The 26,577-nt window shown below is 42.3% G+C and overlaps 1 protein-coding gene across 1 annotated transcript; it reads left to right on the top strand.

The window, feature by feature from the left end:
• LOC118396473 (D(4) dopamine receptor-like) lies at positions 1–26,577 on the top strand. The gene is made up of 4 exons (XM_035790708.1): positions 1–549; positions 7,878–7,990; positions 10,226–10,911; positions 23,892–26,577. The coding sequence occupies exons 1-4, from the start codon at positions 277–279 to the stop codon at positions 24,101–24,103; spliced, it is 1,284 nt and encodes a 427-aa protein (XP_035646601.1). The 5' UTR covers positions 1–276; the 3' UTR covers positions 24,104–26,577.

Raw genomic sequence — 26,577 nt, 5'->3', positions numbered from 1 at the left:
GGAAAGCATGACGCTCTGTGGCTCTGTCCAGCGTGCACAGTGCTGAAAATATAATAAAGGACAACAACAAGGCGTCTCAACAGAGTTTTCAGTGATGAAGACTTCGAGATGGCAAAAGAAACCCATCCTGTATACCTATTTGAAGAGATGCCTACATGAAAATCCCTTTCAAGACTGCTGCATTCTCTCGGACCTGCCGTGATTGAACTTCATCTTCTTCTATTAGGAGAAAGGGAGAGTGGATCTTTTTAGGTGCAAGAGTGGCTGTCTGCAGAAATGCCAGCCAACCTCACCGTCTCAAACAACACCGTGCTAATTCTGGGTGCCGAAATTAACACCGCACAAACCCGGGAGACCGACTGTAACTTCCCTGCTCTGATATTCGGAATATTGCTAATTGTGGTCATCATTTGTGGAAATTTGCTTGTGTGCCTTAGCGTGTACAGGGAAAAAGCTTTGAAAACTACAACCAACTACTTCATAGTCAGTCTGGCTGTGGCTGATTTGATGTTGGCAGTTTTGGTTTTGCCACTATTTATATATGTTGAGGTGAGTAATATGTCTCAAAATGGTATGGTGCCTCAGTCAAAGCCATGCATTTTATTAAGAGTAAAACAATGTGACTTTATGATGATGATTCATATTAATAATATTAGTAGTAGTGATAGTATTAATCATTATAATAATTTATGATATTCATTCGAAAGGGCCAATTAATTGTGATTGGAAGCTATTTCAAATTAGAGCACATAATGTAACATTGTTTATAATGTAATATAACATCTATCAATCCAAATCACAGATTATGACAGAAAAGACCACATGTTATTAACCAATAATATCAATTGTCATTGATATTATGCATATATAATAGTATGCCATATTTACACAATTGGTTATTGTCTAACAACCTATCATCTATTGGGGCCAGGTAAATTTACATGTGTTGCAGCTGATGCAAGGGTGAACACTGCACAGAATGGATGATGTGAATGCTGGATAAACACAGTTAGCTCATCAATACAATGGTTTGCTAAGGCATGTGTGCCTAGATTGCTGCTGTTGTCAAAGCTATTCTGTCAAAACTTCTCATTTGGCTTGCAAACACCACTGAGTATTTGAGACATGACTTCACCAGATCATACTGAATTTTCAACTTCACACATATTCATACTATTTCTAAGTATTTCAGAAATAATCAGACACGCTTAGATCTACTGTCTATAAGTCATTACTTATAGGGGCGGCAGGGTAGCCTAGTGGTTAGAGCGTTGAACTAGTTACAAGGTTGCAAGTTCAAAAACCCCGAGCTGACAAGGTACAAATCTGTCGTTCTGCCCCTGAACAGGCAGTTAACCCACTGTTCCTAGGCTTAATTGAAAATAAGAATTTGTTCTTAACTGACTTGCCTAGTTAAATAAAGGTTAAATTTAAAAATTTAAAAAATACTGTGAATTGGCAGAATTTCCCAAACCTGTAACTCAATCTAACGCCAACAACCACACAGCTGTAACTACACTGTAGGCATGAACTGTATTTGACCCCTCGGGGGATGCGTGGGTTGCCTCTCCACTGATGGGACCAAAACCCCCTGCAGCGAGTCATTGCACGGCTGCATCCCCATCCGTTCTGCCACAGCACATGCCTCAACAATCGCAGGACAATACACACATTTGTCCCAGCAGGGAGTCAACACTGGGCCGGGGAAATGAGGCTGACTAGCGCCTCCTCTCAGCTCCCCCCCACCCCCCCTCCCTCAGCCAGACAGCCACGACTAGCCAAGAGACCCAGCATAGGAACAATGGTTTTTCACTGACAGAACATTCCATTCCCAGGGTCACTGTCCCAAGCATCACACTGGACACCACTATGGCCCCTTCAAGAGTGCTTGATATAGCAACCAACTGGCCAGTCGGAAAGAGACCATGGATGAATCGATGGATGAAATTGGGGGGTCCTGTTCTAATTCTTTGAGAATGCATCCATCATGCCTCGCATCCCTCCTTTCCTCCTTTCCTTGATTTAACATGACTGGTGTAAAATACGATTTATGCTTGATCCGGAAATGTTGTCCGGAGACTCCGTACGTTGGGTGTGAAGCAATTGCGGAGCCTCCGAAGTCCAAGTCAAGCTCCATACCGCATCGCAGTGCACGACCCAAATTTTGTAACAATGTGGAGGGCTCCATATAACTCCGCATTGACATGATTGGTTGACGGTAGGTGGAGGCAGTACGTCCTGTATAAACACAAACTCACTTCCTTGACAACTTCCTTCACAACAGCTCTGCTCTGCTCAACGATGAGCAAGACTTTGAATGCCCTGATTTCTGCAGCGGCCACATCGCAGTAAATGCTGTTTGACTAATACAGAAACCAGATTGACCATAAATCGGCTTTATGATGGAATCTTCGCTTTCAGTGATTACTTCAAGGACTTAAAGAAGGAAACTTACAGAAAAACCAGATAAATTTTGTGAAAACATGTGACAACATGTTAAAAGCAACATGCAATAACATAAAACTACACATGTGAAGACATGATCTCGTGAAATAAGTGTGACAACATGGGATATCATGAAACTTTCACGAGATCATGTCTTCACATGTGCTCAAATGTTGTCGCGTGTAAAGATCTGATAACATGGGGATGCAAAATTATAACATGATAAAATTAAACTACACATGACAACATTTGAACATGTGCAAGCCCAGGTATCAAATTCAATTTAGAATGTTTTATTTTAAAAAGCATAATTGATATTAATTCAATTTAAACAGTCATGGTCCCCTGGAGGTTTTGCCTTGTTCCCGGTTTGTTCCAGGGCCGTCCCCAAGGATGTTTGTAGGACTTCTCTGAACGTTGTGTCATGGTCCCCTGGAGGAGGGGAGGAGACCATGACACAACATCCCAAGAATGTCCTAAAAACATCCCCGGGTGTTGTTTTTGTTTAGTTCCCGAACTAAACAAAAACCTCCAGGGGACCATGACACAAGATCCCAATAACGTCCTTGGGGACGCCCCTGGCACTACACAAAATCTCCAGGGAACCATGACACAACGTTTCGAGAAGGTAGTAGAAACGTCTTTGGGAATGTTACTGGAACAAAACGGAAACTTGACAAAAAAGCTCCAGGGGACCATGACGCATCAACCCAAGAACATAACTGGATGAGCATGTTAGGACATTTGTAAGATGTTTTCAAGACATTTGTTTTACCAGTCGTCAGGACATCGTGTGATGGTCCCAGATGGTCCTAAACCATGATAAGTAATGCAATGGTCTGGGGAGGTTTAAAGTAAGTGCATGCTGTTCAGCAGAAATAATGTAAAAATCTTTAATCAATGACAATATGATTACATTTGACATGATCACTTAGTACTGACTTGTCAATATGACCCCACCTGGGATTTTAACTCACAGCCTCTGTGTTTGGGGTACTCTGATTTTCCTGCTTCCCCACAAAGTCCCTTACACATTCATTAACAACAGTGCCTTCAGAAAGTGTTCATACCCCGTGACTTCAAAATGCCTGAAAATGATATTTTTTTATCACCCATTTACACACAACAGCCCATAATGACAGAATGAAAACATGTTTTTAGATTTACAGAAATATCTCATTTACTTAAGTATTCACACCCCTGAGTCAATACATGTTACAATCACTATGGCAGCGAATATAGATTTGAATCTTTCTGGGTAAGTCTCAAAGAGCTTTGCACAACTGCATTGTACAATATTTGCACATTATTCTTCAAACAATTATTTAAGCTCTGTCAAGTTGGTTATTGGTCATTGCTAGAAAGTCATTTTCAAGTCTTCACATAGATTTTTAAGACAATTTAAGTCAAAACTGTAACCAGGCCACTCAGAAACATTCAATATGGTCTTGGTAAGCAACACCAGTGTATATTTGGCCTTGTGTTTTAGGTTATTGTCCTGCTGAAAAGTGAATTTCAGTGTCTCCCAGTGTCTGTTGAAAAGCAGACAACCAGGTTTTCCTCTATGATTTTCCCTGTGCTTAGCTCTATTCTGTTTCTTTTTATCCTACAAAAATCCATAGTCCTTGCCAATGACAAGCATACACATAACATGATGCAGACACTACCATGCTTGAAAATATGAAGTGTCACTCAGTGATTTATTTTGTTGGATTTGGCCCAAACATAACGCTTTGTATTCAGGACATAAAGTACATTTCTTTTCCACATTTATTGCAGTTTTACTTTAGTGCCTATTTGTGACGTAACTACAATGTTGTTGATCCATCCTGTTTTCTCTTATTACAGCCATTAAACTGTGTAACTCTTTTTAAGTCACCATTGGCCTCATGGTGAAATCCCTGAGTGGTTTCCTTCCTCTCCGGAAACCGACTTAGGAAGGACACCTTTGTCTTTGTAGTAACTGGGTGTATTGATACACCATCCAAAATGGAATTAAAAGCTTCAGCATGCTCAAAGGAATATTCAATGTCTACTTCTTGTATTTTTACCCATCTACCAATAGGTACCCTTCTTTGTGAGGCATTGAAAAACCTCCCTGGTCTTTGTGGTTGAATCTGTGTTTGAAATTCACTGCTCAACTGACCTTACGTATAATTGTATGTGTGGGAGATGAGGTAGTCATTCAAAAATCATGTTAAATACTATTATTGCACATAGAGTGTGTCTATGCAACTTATTATGTGACTTGTTAAGACAAGTTTTACTCCTGGATTTACAGTATTTATTCGCTTGTCACATCAGAGGGGTTGAACACTTAATGACTCAAGACCTTTTAGCATTTCATTTTTAATTCATTCGTAGAAAAAATGAAAAACATAATTCCACCTTGACATTAATGGGGTATTGTGTTCATGCCAGTGGCAAAATCTCAATTCAATATATTTTTAATCCAGACTGTAACACTAGAAAATGTGGAAAAAGTCAAGGGGTGTGAATACTTTCTGAAGGCACTGTATAATACATCTCTGCACTTAGCAAAAGAGTTCCATCTGCATTGCTATTTCAGTTAATCAGTTAATAGTCAGTTAATCTGACTATTCTTTCATCATTGATATAATTTACTTATTTGTAGTAATTTTAGGTTTTTCTGTATTTTTAACAAAGCTAAGATTTAGTTTTAATTCCAAAGTATCGGAATACAGATGAAATCAGTCATTGTCACAGACATGGTGGCGTAGCAGGAAGATCAGAATGCTGTAAACCAAGAGATTCAAATCCCAGGTGAGGACATGTTCAATAATAATTGCTGTATAAATTATGGCTGGGCAGTAAACTGTATTTTACTGCATAGCAGTAGGCCTATTGATGCAGATAGGACTGTACTGCTCAGCAGGGCACGAGCAAAGAGCTCAGCTTCAAAATGTTAGTGAGCCAAATAGAGAGAGGCTACCTGAGCCCTGCCCATACCCTAGTTATTGATGAAAAAAGGTAATCTACCTAGAAATCGGCACAATGCCCAGTGTGGCGAAACTAAAGACTGCCATTGAATCTATTGAAAATAAACTGAACAAAAATATAAACTCAAAATGCAATAATTGGAGTTGATTAGTTGAAGTTCATATAAGGAAATTGGTCAAGTGAAATAAATGCATTAGTCCCTAATCCATGAATGTCACATGACTGGGAATACAGATATGAATCTGCTGGTCACAGATACCTAAAAAGGGTAGGGGTACACACTGTCGTACATGTCGATACAGAGCATCCCAAACATGCTCAATGGGTGACATGTCTGGTGAGTATGCAGGCCATGGAAGAACTGGAAAACGTTCAGCTTCCAGGAATTGTGTACAGATCCTTGCAACGTGGGTTTGTGCATTATGTTGAAACCTGAGGTGATGTCAGCGGATGAATGGCACAACAACGGGCCTCATGACTTGGTCATGCTATCTCTGTGCATTCAAATTGCCATTGATAAAATGCAATTGTGTTCATTGTCCGTAGCATATGCCTGCACATTCCATAACCCCACCGCCACCATGGGGCACTCTGTTCACAATGTTGCCATCAGCAAACTGCCTGCCCACAAGACGCTTTGCACGCTGTCTGCCGTCTATCTGCCCGGTACAGTTGAAACCAGGATTCATCCTTGAAGTGCACATTTCTCCAACATGCCAGTGGCCATTGAAGGTGAGCATTTGCCCACTAAAGTCGATTATGACATTTACGAGCACGCAGATGAGCTTCTATGAGACTGTGTCTGACAGTTTGTGCAGAAATTCTTCTATTGTGCCAATCCAGTTTCATCAGCTGTCCAGGTGGCTGGTCTCAGACGATTCCACTGGTGAAGAAACTTGAGACATCTGTGGCATTGTGTTGTGTGACAAAACTGAACATTTTACAGTGGCCTTTTATTTTCCCCAGTACAAGGTGTACCCTTGTGATAGTCATGCTATTTAATCAGCTTTTTTATATGCCAACCATTTTAGGTGGATTGATTATCTTGATAAAGGAGAAATGCTCACTAACAGGGACGTTAACAAATTTTTGCACAATGTTTAAGAGAAATAAGCTTTTTGTGCATATGGAAGATTTCTGGGATCTTTTATTTCAGCTCATGAAACATGTGACCAACACTTTACGTGTTGCGTTTATATTTTTGTTAAGTATACGTCATGGTCATAAAATATAATAATTTTTCTGATAAAGGAAAATGTACTTTTTCACAAAATGGAGGCATTCATAGACAAAAACGTGTGGAAATGATAATGAGTGAAGAATATACAGAAATAGATGAAAATGCAGAGACAGATTTTTGGTTGAGGTTTGATTGATAAAACAACCCTATGGTCATGCACTACTCATATAAATAGCTCTTATTATTCAAAAACATAAAATAACACCATACTGTCAAAAATTAGAACAATATTGTGCTATATTTTGGCCATATCGTCCAGCACTAGTATAAATAATAATACACAATGTAATCATGTATGTCAAAGTGAGTCAAATTTGCAATTTGAAAACACTCTAAATTAAACACTGTTTGTGTGTTTTCTAACGACTCATTTTTGTTTCCAGGGCATCACAAAAATGTGCACGTGAACATTTGAATCCACATGTGAAAGGTCAGGTTCATAAACATGTGAAAATCCACGTGAAGTTTCATGTGAATTATCATCACCTGAGAAATATTCAAAAAACGCATGACTTTAAATGATATGACATGAGAATTCATGTAATTTTTCACATGTGAAATTCATGTGGTTTATCCGTAATGGGAATGATGGAAGTAGAAATGTGTTTTTACATGTTATTGGAACAGAGCCACATGTTACACGTTACATGACAGTGGACACATGTCCCCAACCTGGCAGCCAAATCCGAGAGAAATAAGTTATTAATAACAAGCCAATTAAAATATGTGATTAGAATACCATTAAAATCATCTAAATTGTGTCAAGGCCAAAACTTATCATAACTGACATAACTGACTGCTCCACGCCTGCAATTTCCAATCAGCCAGAGGGGCTTCACTCTGCTCAGCTCTATGATAGAGCTGCAGCAGCGCTAATGAGGAAATTGATTTCACACACAGCCAATCTGGTGGGTGCAGAACGCTAGCCAAGGGCAAGACCTTGTGGAAGTCATCAGAGGGCAGGGAGGGGCAAAGGGTAGTCAACAGACCGTGGCTTTATCTCAATTAATCTTTCCGCGATTCCTTGCACCCTATGTCCTTGCCTCCTTCTCAACCATACCGAAGGAGCGTATCGAAGGTCATTACCCTATCACATTCTTTCATGTGTTTTGAGAAAGAGATGAGGAGAAAGGCAGCTTGGAATCAAGGAAAGATTGAGAAAGAGACAAAGTTCTTTTTAAGTTCAGTGATGTTGCCTGTCTGACCGTGTGTGTTTGCTGCTCTGTTTCAGTTCCAGGGTGGTCTGTGGTCACTGAACATGCATGTCTGCGACGGCCTGATGACAATGGACGTGATGCTGTGTACGGCCTCCATATTCAACCTCTGCGCCATCAGCATCGACAGGTTATCGACCTTTAACTCTCTGTTAACATTCGGTCCGACCTCTCAGGTGGTGGTCAAAATGCTGACATCAAGTGTGACTTATGACAGAAAAGGCCCTGCAATACAAGTATGAGTCGATTCATTGATATCCCCCCCCATGATGTTTGAGCTAGGTCAAGTTCACTAAAATAATCTATGGATTCCAATTAACTTTCCTACCCTGTGTCCAAATGTTTGAGCCATTGAATACCAATACTAACATGTTCTCTCCCAAAGCACTTTGCTGGGAGTTGTGCTGGCAGCGTTAGCAGCACAAGGGAGGAGACCCCTGCTGCTTTCGCTATCAGCCCAAGTCATAGGTCATAGTGTCTCCTCCACTAGATCGGATTAGGAAAATAACCATATCTCCAGCAATGACCTGTCATCTCTCTCTTCCCCCTTTCTTCCTGAAACCAATCAGTGTTAACGGAAAGCACAAATGAAGCAGAGAGAGAAACTTACAAGACATAAAACCTCGGGATAAAATATGTTTCCATTTGATAAACTCGTAGCATTTGCATGGGAACATACAACGCTTATCATTGACATTAAGATATATAGGGCCTGTTGGGGTATTTGTTGCCTCTGTGTTGCCTGTAGCCAAGAAAACCTCATTAGCATTCACACAAATGGGAATAATATAATTGTTTTTAAAAATTAAAGCCTGCCAAAGGATCCAAACACATGCCCCTTTCCATAAAAGACTGACCAGGTGAATTCAGGTGAAGGCTATGATCCTTTATTGATGTCCACTTCAATCAGTGTAGATGAAGAGGAGGAGACAGGCTAAAGAAGGATTTTTAAGCCTTGAGACCAATGACACATTGGTTTTGTATGTGTGCTATTAGGAGGGTGAATGGGCAAGACAAATGATTTAAGTGCCTTTGAACGGGGAATGGTAGTAGGTGCCAGGCGCACCAGTTTGAGTGTGTCAAGAACTGCAACGCTGCTGGGTTTTTCACGCTCAACAGTGTCCCGTGTGCATCAAGAATGGTCCACCACCCAAAGGACATCCAGCCAACTTGACACACATGTGGGAAGCATTGGAGTCAACATTGGCTAGCATCCCTGTGGAACACTTTTGACACCTTGTAGAGTCCATGTCCCGAAGAATTGAGGCTGTTCTGAAGGTGTTCCTAATGTTTTTTGCACTCCGTGTACATAATATATTTGTGTCAAAGGCAATGTACTAGAACACATGCATCAAATTCATTCCACAGAAGGCCGAGTGTCTGTTTTCGGTCCTCCCTTTGTACTTGATTGATGAGTTAAGGTTGCTGATTAGTTAAAAACTGCCCTCACCTGGTTGTACAGGTCTTAATTGGACACAAATTGAAAGGGAAAAACAGCAGACACCCTGCCCTCAATGGAATGAGTTATACTATACTATAATAAACAAAAATATAAACGCACCATGGAAAGTGTTGGTCTCATGTTTCATGAACTGAAATAAAAGATTCCAGAAATGTTCCATATGCACCAAAAATATTATTTATCTCAAATTGTGTGCACACATTAGTTTTCATCCCTGTTAGTGAGCATTTCACCTTTGCCAAACAGCATGATCATTACACAGGTACACCTTGTGCTGGGGGCAATAAAAGGCCACTCTAAAATGTGCAGTTTTGTCACACAACACAGTGCCACAGATGTTCTGAGGGAGCGTGTCATTGACATGCTGACTGTAGGAATATCCACCAGAGCTGTTGCCAGAGAATGTCATGTTCATTTATCTATCCGTAAGCCATCTCCGTCGTTTTCGAGAATTTAGCAGTAGCTCCAACCGGCCTCACAACCGCAGACCATGTGTAACCACGCCAGCCCAGGCCCTACATATCCTGCTTCTTCAGCTGCGGGATCGTCTGAGACCAGCCAACCAGACAGCTCATGAAACTGAGGAGTACTTCTGTCTGTAATAGAGACCAGCCCTAAAAACTAATTCTGATTGGCTGGTCCTCCCAGGCCTCCCCATGGCTGTGCCCCTGCTCAGTTATGTCAAATCCATAGATTAGGGCATAATGAATTAATTTTAGTTGTCTGATTTCCTTCTATGAAATGAAAATCTTTGAAATTGTTGCTTGGTGCGTTTTATATTTTTGTTTAGTCTATAATGATAGATCGAATGAAATCATTAATGAATGTCTCTCTTCTACAAAGTGAAAACATAGTGAATACAGCTCCTCTCAATCTTTTCTCTGGTTGATATGATTAATTCAGGTTCATCGCTGTCTCCATTCCACTCAACTACAACCTTAAGCATGTTGATCAGAGACAGATCTTCCTGCTCTCCGCCACGTGGATCCTGGCCTTGGCGGTGGCCTCACCCGTCATGTTTGGCATCCAAAATGTCCCGCAGCGGGACTCTACAGAGTGTAAACTGGAGGACGACAACTTCGTGGTCTACTCCTCTGTCTGCTCTTTCTTCATTCCCTGTCCCATCATGCTCCTCCTCTACTGCGGCATGTTCCGGGGATTGAGGAGGTGGGAGGAGGCACGCAAGGCCAAGCTGAGGAGCAGCATCCTGGTCTGTAGGAAGTTCCAGGACGCAGCTGCATCCCTGCCCCCGCTGGACTCCCTGCCTCCTCCTCTACCCCCCATTATCAAGATGAAGGAGCTCACAGACATGAAGCCAGAGCTAAAGGATATTAATCTGGAAGAGCTGGACCCTTACCCCCTAGAGTCTCCAGACGGCCCCTATAAAAACTCCTCACCAGACACACCAGACCGCCCCTATAACAACTCGTTAACAACTACAGAGTACAAGGACGGCCCTGTGCCCACCGTGGTGGCCTATTCTAACATTAGGTACAACCTCCACCCCCAAACCGACCCTCACCAGAAGAAGAGGGCCAAGATTAATTGCCGAGAGAGGAAGGCCATGAAGGTGCTTCCTGTCGTTGTGGGTGAGTTTTATTCTATTTTTATTCTCTTATCTGTTTGGTTGGCACTTTGCACTTTTTCTATTATGGTAACACTGTTGGTTGGGCACTGATGCAACTGTTAATGTAACTGTTGTAATAACTAAATGTACTCTGAACAAACAAAGCCACACAACAACCGCAAAATATTAATTGTAAATATGTTCATGGTCAATCTTCTGTGCATTGTGCGGTCTGAGTCATCACCAAGAGAACTAGCCAGATGATTCCGACCCGACGGTTATGCTTGTTTACACTGAGCTGCACTGGGGTCGGAACGCCATTATGGTTATATTAAGATACCACGAAGCAGGCGCGAGATATGGGTCGAGAGAAGTACACTACATGAACAAAAGAATGTGGACACCTTCTTGTCGAACACCAAAATCATGGTCATTAATATGGAGTTGGTCTGCCTTTGCTGCTGTAACAGCCTCCACTCTTCTGGGTAGGCTTTCCACAAGATGTTTGAACATTGCTGCAGCTTCCATTCAGCCACAAGAGTATTAGTGAAGTCGGGCACTGATGTTGGACAATTATGTCTGGATCACAGACAGCATTCCAATGAATCCCAAAGGTGTATGATTGAGTTAAGGTCAGGGCTCTGTGCAGGCCAGTCAAGTTCTTCCACACTGATCTCGATAAACCATTTCTGTATGGACCTCGCTTTGTGCATTGTCATACCGAAACAGGAAAGGGCCTTCCCCAAACTTTTGCCACAAAGTTGGAAGCACAGAATTGTCTAGAATGTCATTGTATGCTGTAGCATTATGATTTCCCTTCATTGGAACTAAGGGGCCTAGCCCAAACCATAAAAAACAGTGCCAGACCATTATACCTCCTCCACCAAACTTTACAGTCTGCACTATGCATTTGGGCAGGTAGCGTTCTCCTGGCATCCTCCAAACCCAGATTAGTCCGTTGGACTGCCAGATGGTGAAGCGTGATTCATCACTCCAGAGAACGCATTCCACTGAAAGTCCAATGGCTGTGAGCTTTACGACACTCCAGCCGATGCTTGGCATTGTGTATGGTGATCTTAGGCTTCTGTGCGGCTGTTCGGCCATGGAAAACAATTTCATGAAGCTACCGGCGAACAGTTCTTGTGCTGACGTTGCTTCCAGAGGCAGTTTGGAACTCAGTAGTGAGTGTTGCAATGAAGGACTGATGATTTTAATGCGCTACAAGCTTCAGCACTCAATGGTCCCAGTGAAAAGGGTATATTTCCAGAATTTTGTTTTGTATTTCTGCCTTCTTCATGAAAGTTTAGAAAAGTTCAAATGTGGGGTACAGTGGCATATCCCATCCCGGCATTGAGGTACAGTTGAAATCTGAAGTTTACATACACCTTAGCCAAATACATTTAAACTCAGTTTTTCACAATTCCTGACATTTCATCCTAATAAGAATTCCCTGTCTTAGGTCTGTTAGGATCACCACTTTATTTTAAGAATGTGAAATGTCAGAATAATAGTAGAGAGAATGATTTATTTCAGCTTTTATTTATTTCATCACATTCCCAGTGGGTCAGAAGTTTACATACACTCAATTAGTATTTGGAGCATTGCCTTTAAATTGTTTAACTTAGGTCAAACATTTCAGGTAGCCTTCCACAAGCTTCCCACAATAAGTTGGGTGAATTGTGGCCCATTCCTCCTGACAGAGCTGGTGTAACTGAGTCAGGTTTGTAGGCCTCCTTGCTCGCACAAACTTTCTCAGTTCTGCCCACACATTGTCTATGGAATTGAGGTCACAAAGCTCTGAAGGCCACTCCAATACCTTGACTTTGTTGTCCTTAAGCCATTTCGCCACAACTTTAGAAGTATGCTTGGGGTCGTTGTCCATTTGGAAGACCCATTTCCACATAATTTTCCTGACGCATGATGCCATCTATTTTGCACCAGTCGCTCCTGCAGCAAAGCACCCCCACAACATGATGCTGCCAACCCCGTGCTTCACGGTTGGGATGGTGTTCTTCGGCTTGCAAGCCTCCCCCTTTTTCCTCCAACCATAACGATGGTCATTATGGCCAAACAGTTCTATTTTTGTTTCATCAGATCAGAGGACATTTCTCCAAAAATATGATCTTTGTCCCTATGTATATTTGCAAACCGTAGTCTGGCTTTTTTATGGTGGTTTTGAAGCAGTGGCTTCTTCCTTGCTGAGCAGCCTTTCAGGTTATGTTGATATAGGACTCATTTTACTGTGGATATAGATAATTTTGTACCTGTTTCCTCCAGCATCTACACAGGGTCCTTTGGTGTTGTTCTGGGATTGATTTGCACTTTTCGCACCAAAGTATGTTTGTCTCTAGGAGCCAGAATGCGTCTCTTCCTGAGCGGTATGACAGCTGCATGGTCCCATGGTGTTCATACTTGTGTACTATTGTTTGTACAGATGAATGTGGTCCTTCAGGTGGTTGGAAATGTCCCCCAAGGATGAACCAGACATGTGGAGGTCTTACATTTTTTTCTTCTGAGGTCTTGGTTGATTTCTTTTGATTTTCCCATGATGTCATGCAAAGAGGCACCGAGTTGGAAGGTAGGCCTTGGAAAACATCCACAGGTACACCTCCAATTGACTAAAATTTTGTCAATTAGCCTATCAGAAGCTTCTAAAGCCATGACAGTTACATCTTTCTTACGTCTAAATTAACATGGTCGTTATTGGGCCTAACAAGTCATTGTTAGGCCCAATAAGGGTAGCCTAGTGGTTAGATCATTGGACTAGTAACCGAAAGGTTGCAAGTTCAAATCCCCGAGCTGACAAGGTACAAAATATGTCGTTCTGCCCTTGAACAGGCAGTTAACCCACTGTTCCTAGGCCGTCATTGAAAATAAGAATTTGTTCTTAACTGACTTGCCTAGTAAAATAAAGATACAATTCTAATACCATTTAGTGAATACTGTCTAATTAACTTAAACGTAATCCTTTATCCAATCATCATGTAAGGTTTACCTGTGCCCTTAAGACCTAGAAAGGATGTTATCCCTACAGCATCACCATTTTGTTGGTAGAGTGTTCAACCTTCTGACTGGAAGTATGGAACCATAAATACACCTGAGCAAAGATACTTGTACAGGATAATGTATTATCAAAATTGAATGACAATTATCCGGGGCATGGCCATTTCTAGCATTTCACATATTCTTCATGCAATTTCCTTGCCTGTGAGAACTTGTGCAACTGCTTTAAGCCAGAGAGCCAATCCTGTAGTCTGTTCCAGTAGACACACACACACACACACACACACACACACACACACACACACACACACACACACACACACACACACACACACACACACACACACACACACACACACACACACACACACACACACACGGTACAGGCAGAGGGCATGACAGGAAATTAGTCTGGATGATCCTTCCCTTCCCCATGCCAAAATCATCCATACTGCAAAGTCGTACACTAAAGGAACAGCACACACACACATAAATACTGAGCAAAATGTCTACTTGGGCAGATGGAGAACAAGGGAAGGGGGAGAAAGATAAGGGGGGAGGAGAGGGTAGAAAGATAGAGAAACACTCAAAGTGACCTCGATCAGCCTTGTTTCCTTGTGCCATCTTTGAGTCCATCTGTCCAGGAATGGTGTGGATTAATGGAGTTGGTGTACTTATTGAAAAGGCAGAACTGAAGCATGGCCTATATACTATGGCATTTGAGGATAAAACCCGGTGTTCAAGAAAGTCAATTAAATAGATCTGACATACAGGTTGATCATATGAAAATCATGCAACAAACAGAAGTCGTCTAGACCAAGGTTTTCTCAAAGTGGGATCAGTGACGGTATTGCATTTCATTTAATATTTTTTATGAATATTACTAACAGATGAAATGACTTTCAACCACGGGATCCATGAAATACGTTTCAAGTGTGTCATACTATAAAGTGTAACATTATTCATCTACAATTTTGATGGGAGACTGTTACAGAGGAGCGTAAATGTTTTTTTTTAGGCAGAATCATGTTGTTGAATTGAATTGAATTGTATTTAATTGTTGTACGTTTTAATTCTGTAAGGTATTGATTGTTGCTGCCTGCTTGAAAAAGAGATTCTGGATCTCAATGGGCTTTTCCTGGTTAAATAACATTTTCTAAATTATGTTCTTTACCTTAGGCCTGGTTGGCTCACAGGGATATTGGTATCCACACTACTCAATTATCAGTTTTTAAACTCAACTAATACCCCAAAATGTTATATATATATATATATATATATATATATATATATACAGTACCAGTCAAAAGTTTGGACACACCTACTCATTCATGTTTTTTCTTTATTTTTTACTATTTTCTATATTGAAGAATATTAGTGAAGACATCAAAACTATGAAATAATGCATATGGAATCATGTAGTATTCAAACAAAAAAGTGTTAAAAACAAATCCAAAATATATTTTGCACACTTTTGTCATTCTCTCAACCAGCTGAACTACTCACCTGGAATGCATTTCAATTAACAGATGTGCCTTGTTAATTTGTGTCATTTCTTTCCTTCCTAATGCATTTGAGCCAATCAGTTTTTTTTGTGACAAAGTAGAGGTGGTATACAGAAGATTATCCTATTTTGTAAAATACCAAGTCCATGTTATATGAAACTGGCTCTCATGAGGACCGCCACAGGAAAGGAAAACCTGCTGTAGAGGATTAGTTCCTTGGAGTTAACTGCACCTCAGATTGCAGCCCAAATAGATGCTTCACAGAGTTCAAGTAGCAGACACATCTCAACATCAACTGTTCAGAGGAGACTGTGTGAATCAGGATTTCATGTTCGATTTGCTGCAAAGAAACCACTACGAAAGGACACCAATAAGAAGAAGAGACTTGCTTGAGCCAAGACAAAGGAGTTCTAAATTGAGCAGCTGCTGAAAAATGAGCTCCTGTATATATTGAGATTGAAATGTTTTTTTAGAGTGAAGTACATCGAAAAAAATCAAGAGAAAACTGCAAGACTCAATAGAAGACAAAACAAGGAACAAACCAAAAAAGACAGGTTTTTGAAAAAGTAATTATTTTTCATAAAATTGTACAGTTATCTTAGCTAGCTGAATTGCTAGCAGAATTGTTTACTTGTTGCTAAGCAGTTGCTAGGGACTCTCCTGGAAGAAGCTAGCTAGCTTACAAAGAATAACAACAAAAAATATCTAGTTAACAGAAGAAAGGAAGACAAAATAAGGACAAAAGAAGGACAGAAGAAAAGGAAAAGAAAGAGGACAACAAAGTGAAACAGTCAGCACTTCTATTGCAACCGTATTTCGGTCAACGTAGTCTACACTGCTATCTGCCCAGCAGCTAGCCAGCTTCGTCTACCGAATAGCAGCACTGTAGAAACTATTACACTCAACTGAACGACTTGATTAGTGTAGTGTTAGCTAGCTACAATATCCAAGATAATTGTGTAGTTTAGAGCGTGTAGTCTTAGAGTGATTATCTTAATTTACCGAGGTTAGCTAGCCAGCTATTTGTCATCCTTAACGTAGGAGACACTGCTAGCTAGCCAACAGCTAGCCAACGTCTACTGAATAGAACTTCCGCACTCAAGAACCCGGTCACATTCCGCTTCGCTCCACAGGTAGTATCACATTTTCATTTCATTTCATTACAGCACAACGGTTTGATTTGTTTGATCGTAGCTAGCTACATAGCTAGCTACATAGCCGTCTGTGTATCAAAGATAATTGTGTAGTCTAGAGCGATTTTCTAACGCAACGTAACGTAATCAACACTGCTAGCTAGCCAGCTAGCCCCCGAATAGCAGCACTGTAGAAACTATTACACTCAACGGAACGACTTGATTAGTGTAGTGTAACGCAGCCACTGCCAGCTAGCCTACAAAGTCAGAACGCAGCCACTGCCAGCTAGCCTACTTCCGCAGTACTGTATCATTTTAATCATTTTAGTCAATAAGATTCTTGCTACGTAAGCTTAACTTTCTGAACATTGACGTGTAGTCCACTTGTCATTCAATCTTTGCATTAGCGTAGCCTCTTCTGTAGCCTGTCAACTATGTGTCTGTCTATCCCTGTTCTCTCCTCTCTGCACAGACCATACAAACGCTCCACACCGCGTGGCCGCGTGACCCTAATCTGGTGGTCCCAGCGCGCACGACCACGTGGAGTTCCAGGTCTCCGGTAGCCTCTGGAACTGCCGATCTGCGGCCAACAAGGCAGAGTTCATCTCAGCCTATGCCTCCCTCCAGTCCCTCGATTTCTTGGCACTGACGGAAACATGGATCACCACAGATAACACTGCTACTCCTACTGCTCTCTCTTCGTCCGCCCACAATTTTGAGCTTCTGGTCAGCGGGGTGGTGGCACCGGGATCCTCATCTCTCCCAAGTGGTCATTCTCTCTTTCTCCCCTTACCCATCTGTCTATCGCCTCCTTTGAATTTCATGCTGTCACAGTTACCAGCCCTTTCAAGCTTAACATCCTTATCATTTATCGCCCTCCAGGTCCCCTCGGAGAGTTCATCAATGAGCTTGATGCCTTGATAAGCTCCTTTCCTGAGGACGGCTCACCTCTCACAACTTTAACCTCCCCACGTCTACCTTTGACTCATTCCTCTCTGCCTCCTTCTTTCCACTCCTCTCCTCTTTTGACCTCACCCTCTCACCTTCCCCCTACTCACAAGGCAGGCAATACGCTCGACCTCATCTTTACTAGATGCTGTTCTTCCACTAACCTCATTGCAACTCCCCTCCAAGTCTCCGACCACTACCTTGTATCCTTTTCCCTCTCGCTCTCATCCAACACTTCCCACACTGCCCCTACTCGGATGGTATCGCGCCGTCCCAACCTTCGCTCTCTCTCCCCCGCTACTCTCTCCTCTTCCATCCTATCATCTCTTCCCTCTGCTCAAACCTTCTCCAACCTATCTCCTGATTCTGCCTCCTCAACCCTCCACTCCTCCCTTTTGCATCCTTTGACTCTCTATGTCCCCTATCCTCCAGGCCGGCTCGGTCCTCCCCTCCCGCTCCGTGGCTCGACGACTCATTGCGAGCTCACAGAACAGGGCTCCGGGCAGCCGAGCGGAAATGGAGGAAAACTCGCCTCCCTGCGGACCTGGCATCCTTTCACTCCCTCCTCTCTACATTTTCCTCCTCTGTCTCTGCTGCTAAAGCCACTTTCTACCACTCTAAATTCCAAGCATCTGCCTCTAACCCTAGGAAGCTCTTTGCCACCTTCTCTTCCCTCCTGAATCCTCCTCCCCCTCCCCCTCCTCCCTCTCTGCAGATGACTTCGTCAACCATTTTGAAAAGAAGGTCGACGACATCCGATCCTCGTTTGCTAAGTCAAACGACACCGCTGGTTCTGCTCACACTGCCCTACCCTGTGCTCTGACCTCTTTCTCCCCTCTCTCTCCAGATTAAAAAGTCTTGTGAAGGCCAGCCGCCCAACAACCTGCCCACTCGACCCTATCCCCTCCTTCTTCTCCAGACCATTTCCGGAGACCTTCTTTACCTCACCTCGCTCATTCATCCCTGACCGCTGGCTACGTCCCTTCCGTCTTCAAGAGAGCGAGAGTTGCACCCCTTCTGAAAAAACCTACACTCGATCCCTCCGATGTCAACAATACAGACCAGTATCCCTTCTTTCTTTTCTCTCCAAAACTCTTGAAACAGAATGACCTTCTTGATCCAAATCAGTCAGGTTTCAAGACTAGTCATTTGAGACTGCTCTTCTCTGTATCACGGAGCGCTCCGCACTGCTAAAGCTAACTCTGCTCTCATCCTTCTAGACCTATCGGCTGCGATTTGAACCATCAGATCCTCCTCTCCACCCTCTCCGAGTTGGGCATCTCCGGCGCGGCCCACGCTTGGATTGCGTCCTTGACAGGTCGCTCCTACCAGGTGGCGTGGCGAGAATCTGTCTCCTCACCACGCGCTCTCACCACTGGTGTCCCCCAGGGCTCTGTTCTAGGCCCTCTCCTATTCTCGCTATACACCAAGTCACTTGGCTCTGTCATAACCTCACATGGTCTCTCCTATCATTGCTATGCAGACGACACACAATTAATCTTCTCCTTTCCCCCTTCTGATGACCAGGTGGCGAATCGCATCTCTGCATGTCTGGCAGACATATCAGTGTGGATGACGGATCACCACCTCAAGCTGAACCTCGGCAAGACGGAGCTGCTCTTCCTCCCGGGGAAGGACTGCCCGTTCCATGATCTCGCCATCACTGTTGACAACTCCATTGTGTCCTCCTCCCAGAGCGCTAAGAAAGACCTGGACAAAACCCAGTGTTCTACTAACATCTGGCCCGTTCCTGTAGGTTCATGCTCTACAACATCCGCAGAGAGGACCCTGCCTCACACAGGAAGTGGCGCAGGTCCTAATCCAGGCACTTGTCATCTCCCGTCTGGATTACTGCAACTCGCTTTTGGCTGGGCTCCCTGCCTGTGCCATTAAACCCCTACAACTCATCCAGAACGCCGCAGCCCGTCTGGTGTTCAACCTTCCCATTCTCTCACGTCACCCCGCTCCTCCGCTCTCTCCACTGGCTTCCAGTTGAAGCTTACAAGACCATGGTGCTTGCCTACGGAGCTGTGAGGGGAACGGCACCTCATACCTCCAATCAGGCCCACACCCAAACAAGGGCACTGCATTCATCCACCTCTGGCCTGCTCGCCTCCCTACCACTGAGGAAGTACAGTTGCTCAAGTCAAAACTTTCGCTGCTCTGGCCCCCAATGGTTTGCCTGTCAAACCTTCCGGAAACCTGAAACCCCACCTCTTTAAGGAATACCTAGGATAGGATAAAGTAATCCTTCTCACCCCCCTTAAAAGATTTAGATGCACTATTGTAAAGTGGCTGTTCCACTGGATGTCATAAGGTGAATGCACCAATTTGTGAGTCGCTCTGGATAAGAGCGTCTGCTAAATGACTTAAATGTAAATGTAAGACACACGAGCAATAGACATTAGATGGGTGGAAATCTGTCCTTTGGTCTGATGAGTCCAAATTTTAGATTTTTGGTTCCAACTGCCATGTCTTTGTGAGACGCAGAGTATGGGAACCGTGAAGCATGGAGGAGGAGGTGTGATGTGTGGAGGTGCTTTGCCTGTGACACTGTCAGTGATTTATTTAGAATTCAAGGCACAATAACCAGCATGGCTACCACAGAATTCTGCAGCGATACGCCATCCCATCTGGTTTGCACTTAGGGGACTATCATTTGTTTTTTTAACAGGACAATTATCCAAAACACACCTCTAGGCTGTGTAAGGGCTCTTTGACCAATAAGGATAGTGATGGAGTTCTGCATCAGATGACCTGACCTTCGCAATCACTTGACCTCAACCCAATTGAGATGGTTTTGGATGCGTGTGACCCCAGAGTGAAGGAAAAGCAGCCAAGAAGTGCTCAGCATATGTGGGAACTCCTTCAAGACTGTTGGAAAAGCATTCCAGGTTTTATATTTCATTTATTTAACTAGGCAAGTCAGTTAAGAATTTGTTCTTATTTACCCTGACAATTATTTACAATAACCCGGACGACACTGGGCCAATTGTGCGCCGCCCTATGGCACTCCCAATCATGGCCGGTTGTGATACAGCCTGGATTTGAGCCTCCAGCACTGAGATAGAGTGCCATTTACCGCTACGCCACAGGTGAAGCTGGTTGAGAGAATGCCAAGAGTGTGAAAAACTGTCAACAAGGCAAAGGGTGGCTACTTTCAAGAATCTCAAATTTAAAATATATTTTGAATTGTCTTATAGCACTTTTTTGGTTACTACATGATTCCATATGTGTTATTTCATAGTTTTGATGTCTTTACTACCATTCTACAATGTAGAAAATATTAAAAGAAAGAAAGATCGAGTAGGTGTGTTCAAACTTTGGACTTCTACTGTATATATACATAAACACACTGTAATTTAAGCTTTAAAACTGCAAAGTTTTCTCTCTGCCTCACAGCAAAATGTGTAGAATTGCAGGATATTAGCTTTAAAGCTGCAATAATAAAACATCTCTTTGCCCAGTGACAAAATGTGTAGAATTGCAGGATATTAGCTTGAAAATGGCAACATTTTCTCTCCAATGCCAAGAGGCGGGCCTTTTACATGTTCTCTCCCAGGACCTGAGATTTGGTTCGTCCAGTCTTGCACTATAGACGTCATAGCAAAACTCCTTGTAGACTATTTGTATTACACTCTAGTTGTTTTCTGACTATGAGGGGGGTCCCTGATGAATTTGCAATCACAAAAGGGGTCCCCGGACCCAAACAGTTGGAGAACCCCTGATGTAGACTGCAAACAGTTATGTGGGTAAAATACTTATACATGCCTCAAAGTCAGGGGGTGCCTGACAATAAGGGACTCTCCTTTGAGAGACGACACCATTCCAACCAGCCTCACTCAATTCTCATATCCCTCCCTTTATTTAATAGTCAAATCAAATTGTATGTCACATGCGCCGAATACAACAGATACAATATTACAGTGAAATGCTTACTTACAAGCCCTTAATTAACCAACAATGCTGTTTTAAGAAAAATAAGTGTTGATAATTGATAAGTGAATGTTTTATTTATTTTTATAATTAAAGAGCAGCAGTAAGATTACAGTAGCCTTACTACTGTATATACAAGGGGTACGGGCACAGAGTCAATGTGCGGGGGCACAGGTTAGTCGAGGTAATTGAGTTAAGGTAATTCGAGGTAATTTTATATGTATATGTAGGTAGAGTTAAAGTGACTATGCATAGATAATAAATAGAGAATATCAGCAGTGTAAAAGAGGGGGGCAATGCAAATAGTCTGAGTAGCCATTTGATTAGCTGTTCAAGAGTCTTATGGCTTGGGTGTAGAAGCTGTTAAGAAGGCTTTTGGACCTAGACTAGGTGCCCCGGTACCCTTTGACGTGCGGTATTAGAGAGAACAGTCTATGACTAGGGTGGCTGGAGCCTTTGGCATTTTGTAGGGCCTTCCTCTGACAGCGCCTGGTATAGAGGTCCTGGATGGCAGGAAACTTGGCCCCAGTGATGTACTGGACCATACGCACTACCCTTCTGTAGTGCCTTGCGGTCAGAGGCTGAACAGTTGCCATACCAGGCAGTGATGCAACCAGTCAGGATGGTGCAGTAGGAGGGGATGATGTCAGGATTGGCAGGAGTGATGGCAGGAGTGATGGAGCTTGTCTGGTAGGAAGGTACTCAGAAACACATTATTACATTAGACATTAAGTGTTCTTAATACTGGTCCTGGGGGACCCACAAGGGGACCAAGTTTTAATAAGACACCCTACATTAGATGACTTGGACACTTTATCCATAGCTTGAGTTCCTTAGCTGAATAGCTGAATTTTTGGGGGGATAAAATCTAATCCGATTTCTGCCTCACATTATGTTGTTCAGCCAAAGGCCTCCCTCCAGAGTAAGTGAATGAGTTGGAGAAAGGAAAGCCCAGCTTCCAAAGGGAGTTGATGCTCAGAGCAGGGATGTGTCAAAAATGGCACCTTTATTCCCTATATAGTGCAATACTTTTGACCGGACCTCTATGTGCCATGGTCAAAAGTAGTGCACTATAAGGAATAGGGTGACATCTGGGACCCAACCCAGACCTACCCAGCATGCAACAGTTAGTGTCTATCTATCTATCACTCATCCTAATGTTCATTCTAGATATTAATAGAAATCCCATCAGCATTTCTGAATTATTCAGCCAAGCAGGGGGCTTGGCAGGGAAGCTGCCTTGGCAGGTGTACTTCTTTACATACAAACATAATTCGATCTGGCGCAGTTCTATCAAGCTTAACTGATGGATCCGTATCTGAAGTATTCCTCGTGCGTTTTGCTCATGTATGAGCAATTGTTTCATGTATGGGCAAGTGTATGATTTTAAATGCCGTTTGTCAATTTACAATACAGAATGGGTCTGACTTCCCCCTACTGTATATCTACCATTAGCATAGTTCTAACAACCCAACCCTCTGATATGGAAATGACCTGTTGTAAGTATTTCTGTAAATAGCACTGTTTTACCTACAGTATATCATTAGGATATGATCACACTTCATGATGCAGATGTAATTTAGGCTCAGTGGAAGAAGAAAAAAAACGTAATCCTATCAGCAGCGTCTCTTCAGACTACTTCAATCTGAAATACAGCCATCTGAATGGAGCCCTAAGAGGGTAAACTGTATTTATAGGGCCCAATCTTTGATTTTGATTGCGTTTGACTTATTGCTAGCTAGATCTATTCCCACTCGCCACTCAATGATGTCCTCAAAGTAAGACTCATGATATATTTAGCAATTCCTGTGTTATTACATTTGTTTTGAGTCCCAAATGGCACCCCATTTCCTATAAATTGCACTACTTTTTACCATGGGCCCCGGTCAAAAATGGTGCACTGTAAAAGGAATAGGGTGCCATTTGAGACCGAGTGTGATCTTATTTTGAGCCAATTTGCTACAGCAGGAGAATAATCTGGCAGCAACAGGAAATGTTAATTGTTATGTGGATTATAATATTACTGGACATTTTTGTAGGGGAAAATCAAGTTTGAAATTTCTAAGTGGAAATTACACATTTCAGAAGCATTTTTAAACCTCAAATGCACTACACGTTTAAAATGTTCTGCATTGCAGGAAAGTTAAGATCCTACATATGTAGTAATAAAGAGTTTCAAGCCTGTGTCAGCCTGACATATAATCGTTTCATAAATGAGAGAAGTCTCAGAGGTGTCATTTTACTGCTATCCCTGTGGTTTACGATTTCTTAAGCAGAAATCTAAAGAGCCTCAGTATAAACCTCCCACTTTGTGGTGTGTGTGTGCCTGCCTGCCTGCCTGCCTGTGTGCGTACCGTGTACCTATGTTCCTACGTTTGTGAGTACCGCGTACCTGTTTTCCTACGTGTGTGTGTGCCTTGTGTGTCTGCTTGTGTATGTGCCTGACTGCCTGTATGTGTGTGTCTATTCCATCCCAGGTGCCTTCCTGTTCTGCTGGACCCCGTTCTTCGTGGTCCACACCATGCGGGCCCTGTGTGCCACCTGTTACATCCCCCCATGGCTGATGAGCATCGTCACCTGGCTGGGCTACGTCAACAGCGCCCTCAACCCCATCATCTACACAGTTTTCAACACAGAGTTCAGGAACTACTTCAATAAATTCCTCCGCAGCTGCTGTATATACCGATAGACAAGATGAGCACAACTAGCCTGGTCCCAGATTTGTCATCAGGACAAGGAACTCCTATGGTCATTGTCATTTCTATTGTCGTTGTAACTCCTATGGTCATTGACGACACAGCAAAAACAGATCTGGGACCAGGCTGAGGCACCACCACTGATGAATGGACAAAAAAGCACAATGAACAATACCATTGTAAGATGTTACGATATCAAATTTGTGCTTTGCTGTATAGAAAATCTTGCGATTGCATATTTTTCTCCCACTTGGGATTTTATTTTTTTCTGTTGATAAATGCTTGTGATTTATCCTATTGTGACAGCAATGTTGTTTGTCAGCTTGCCATATGTTGTTTCCATGTTTTATGTGGAAAGCTTTGTGGTAAGGAATTGCATTGAATCTTTCCAACTAAAAAAGGTGCTAAGAAATACCAGCAAGGGATCAATTTCTTAGATTATTAGTGGTAATTAAATTGTATCTTTAAGATTACTTATTTTTCTCACTTAAATTACGACTTCTGTCCCTAAACTGTGTGGACATTAAGGACCGGGGTTAGAACACTGTGTCATTGACAAAAATAAAAATAAAACACTTCTCCACACAACCATGATTATACTACAAATCGTAATCCAAGTCCTGACTGAGTCTCATAAAGATCCCCACAACAAAATTAAACCTCTTTCAAAAATATCCCTCTCGCCCATGCGGAAATTGAGGCTTTTGACAAACGGACAAAGTGATTAAAAAAAGGGCTAAATAACAAATACAGTTTCCTCTCTGTTGCCTAGCAGCACAAATCATGTATCCAATACAAGAAAATAAAAAAACGACAAGAGTTTCATGGTTCAAATCCAAGGAGAAAGCTTTAAGAGGGAGGATGAAATATGATGGAGCAATTTCAGACACCGTCTGCTTGCAATGTGACTAGGATTGACAGAGTAATTTACACTCGCAAACTTCTCCCCCAGGATGATTGGTCCATCAGCCACAGGTGGGGGACAGAGGTTAGCCTAGCAACAACAACAGGTGGAGAAAGAATTAAAAACATTAGACCTATTTCAAATCAGGGCAGGGAAAACTAGCTCTGCAGCATTTATGAGCGAACATAAATGTAAAATGCAATTCAGGGCATTTAGAGGAGTGACTGGAAATGGTAATCACCCTGTGGATCTATGACTCAGATTACATAATAGGTGTGTGAGTTGGAAGATTTAATGTCAGTCCTTCCATAAACTTTGTTTTTCCACTAACCCCCTTTATGACAAGTCTCCCTTACACTATGACCCAAATGAGCTAAGATATTCTCCTTCAGTCTCCTCCAAGACATCAGACGCAAATTATATTCAAAGATATTCAAGTCTATCTCAACTAGGAGAATGGAGATGGCCGAGTTGTTTCAAGGACAGGAGAGACAGCCGAGTGGAAACGTACTTTGGGTCCACTTTTTGATAGGACTGCTGTAAAATGTGATTATGGAGGTGAAATTGTGAAGGTGGATGGACAGACAAGAAAGAGGGATGCATGTCTCTCCCAAGCCAATGCCTTTATGTAGATCTGAGTGTGTCATCTCTCATTACAGTCAGAAACCCACAAAGTATTGGACTGTCTGTCAATAGATGGCCCTCGACAACTCCTAACTCCCTCCCCGTGATCCAAAGTAACTACTGGAGTGGGGGTGATTTGTTTATGTCAGCAATGTAGAGGGAAGCTTCTCTCAAAATAAACAAGGCAACAGTAAACATGTAGTCCCTCATGAATGATGCAGCGCAAGGGCTTGACATTAAGGTCAATTTGCCAGTGGCACACTTAGCCAGTAACAAGTGAAAATTACTGGCCCGAATGAGACATTTCTGTCCCAGGCCAAGATCACAGGAAAGCAAGTTATGCTAGCAGAGTTTCAATTGTAGGTGATTTCATGCTTCATGTGTAGTCTGGGCAAGTACCTTATAGCCAACCATAAAATCTGATATTTACACTGATTGTTTGGAAAACTTTCAATGATTACATATAGCCCATATTAAATCTTTAAAATGAAATATTCCCCTTCAGAAATTTGTCCAATAACATATTTATGAAAAGCAATATTATCAGACAAGTGTGTTATTTTAGCAATAAGCATTATCACCCGTCTGATGCAGCATCGTGACTACATGGCTGAAGCATGGGGTTGCTTCTCTGTATTGTCTACCACAATGGGTTAATCATTAGCTAGATCACAGACTCTAAATATGATCTTGTCGCTTATTAAATGTCCTAAAAAAACACTTGCGCAGGCACTAATAAAATCATGTGATTTATACAGTGTTTATAACTACAGTGTAATTGTGTGAAATTTACAGTGAATATAGGCCTACCGTTTATGCATTCAAATGACTGGTGCGCTTCCCGCGGTTACTTTTATGTTGTCATGCCAGACCATCAAGATTGTAAAACGCTGCCAATTGCTCAAGAAATGTAAGTTGAGAAATAAATAATTCAGCACA

Source organism: Oncorhynchus keta, chromosome 17, assembly GCF_023373465.1.
Source record: "Oncorhynchus keta strain PuntledgeMale-10-30-2019 chromosome 17, Oket_V2, whole genome shotgun sequence".
Lineage (NCBI taxonomy): Eukaryota > Metazoa > Chordata > Actinopteri > Salmoniformes > Salmonidae > Oncorhynchus > Oncorhynchus keta.
Note: the sequence above shows the minus strand (reverse complement) of the source record. Positions and strands in the feature narration are given on the sequence as shown.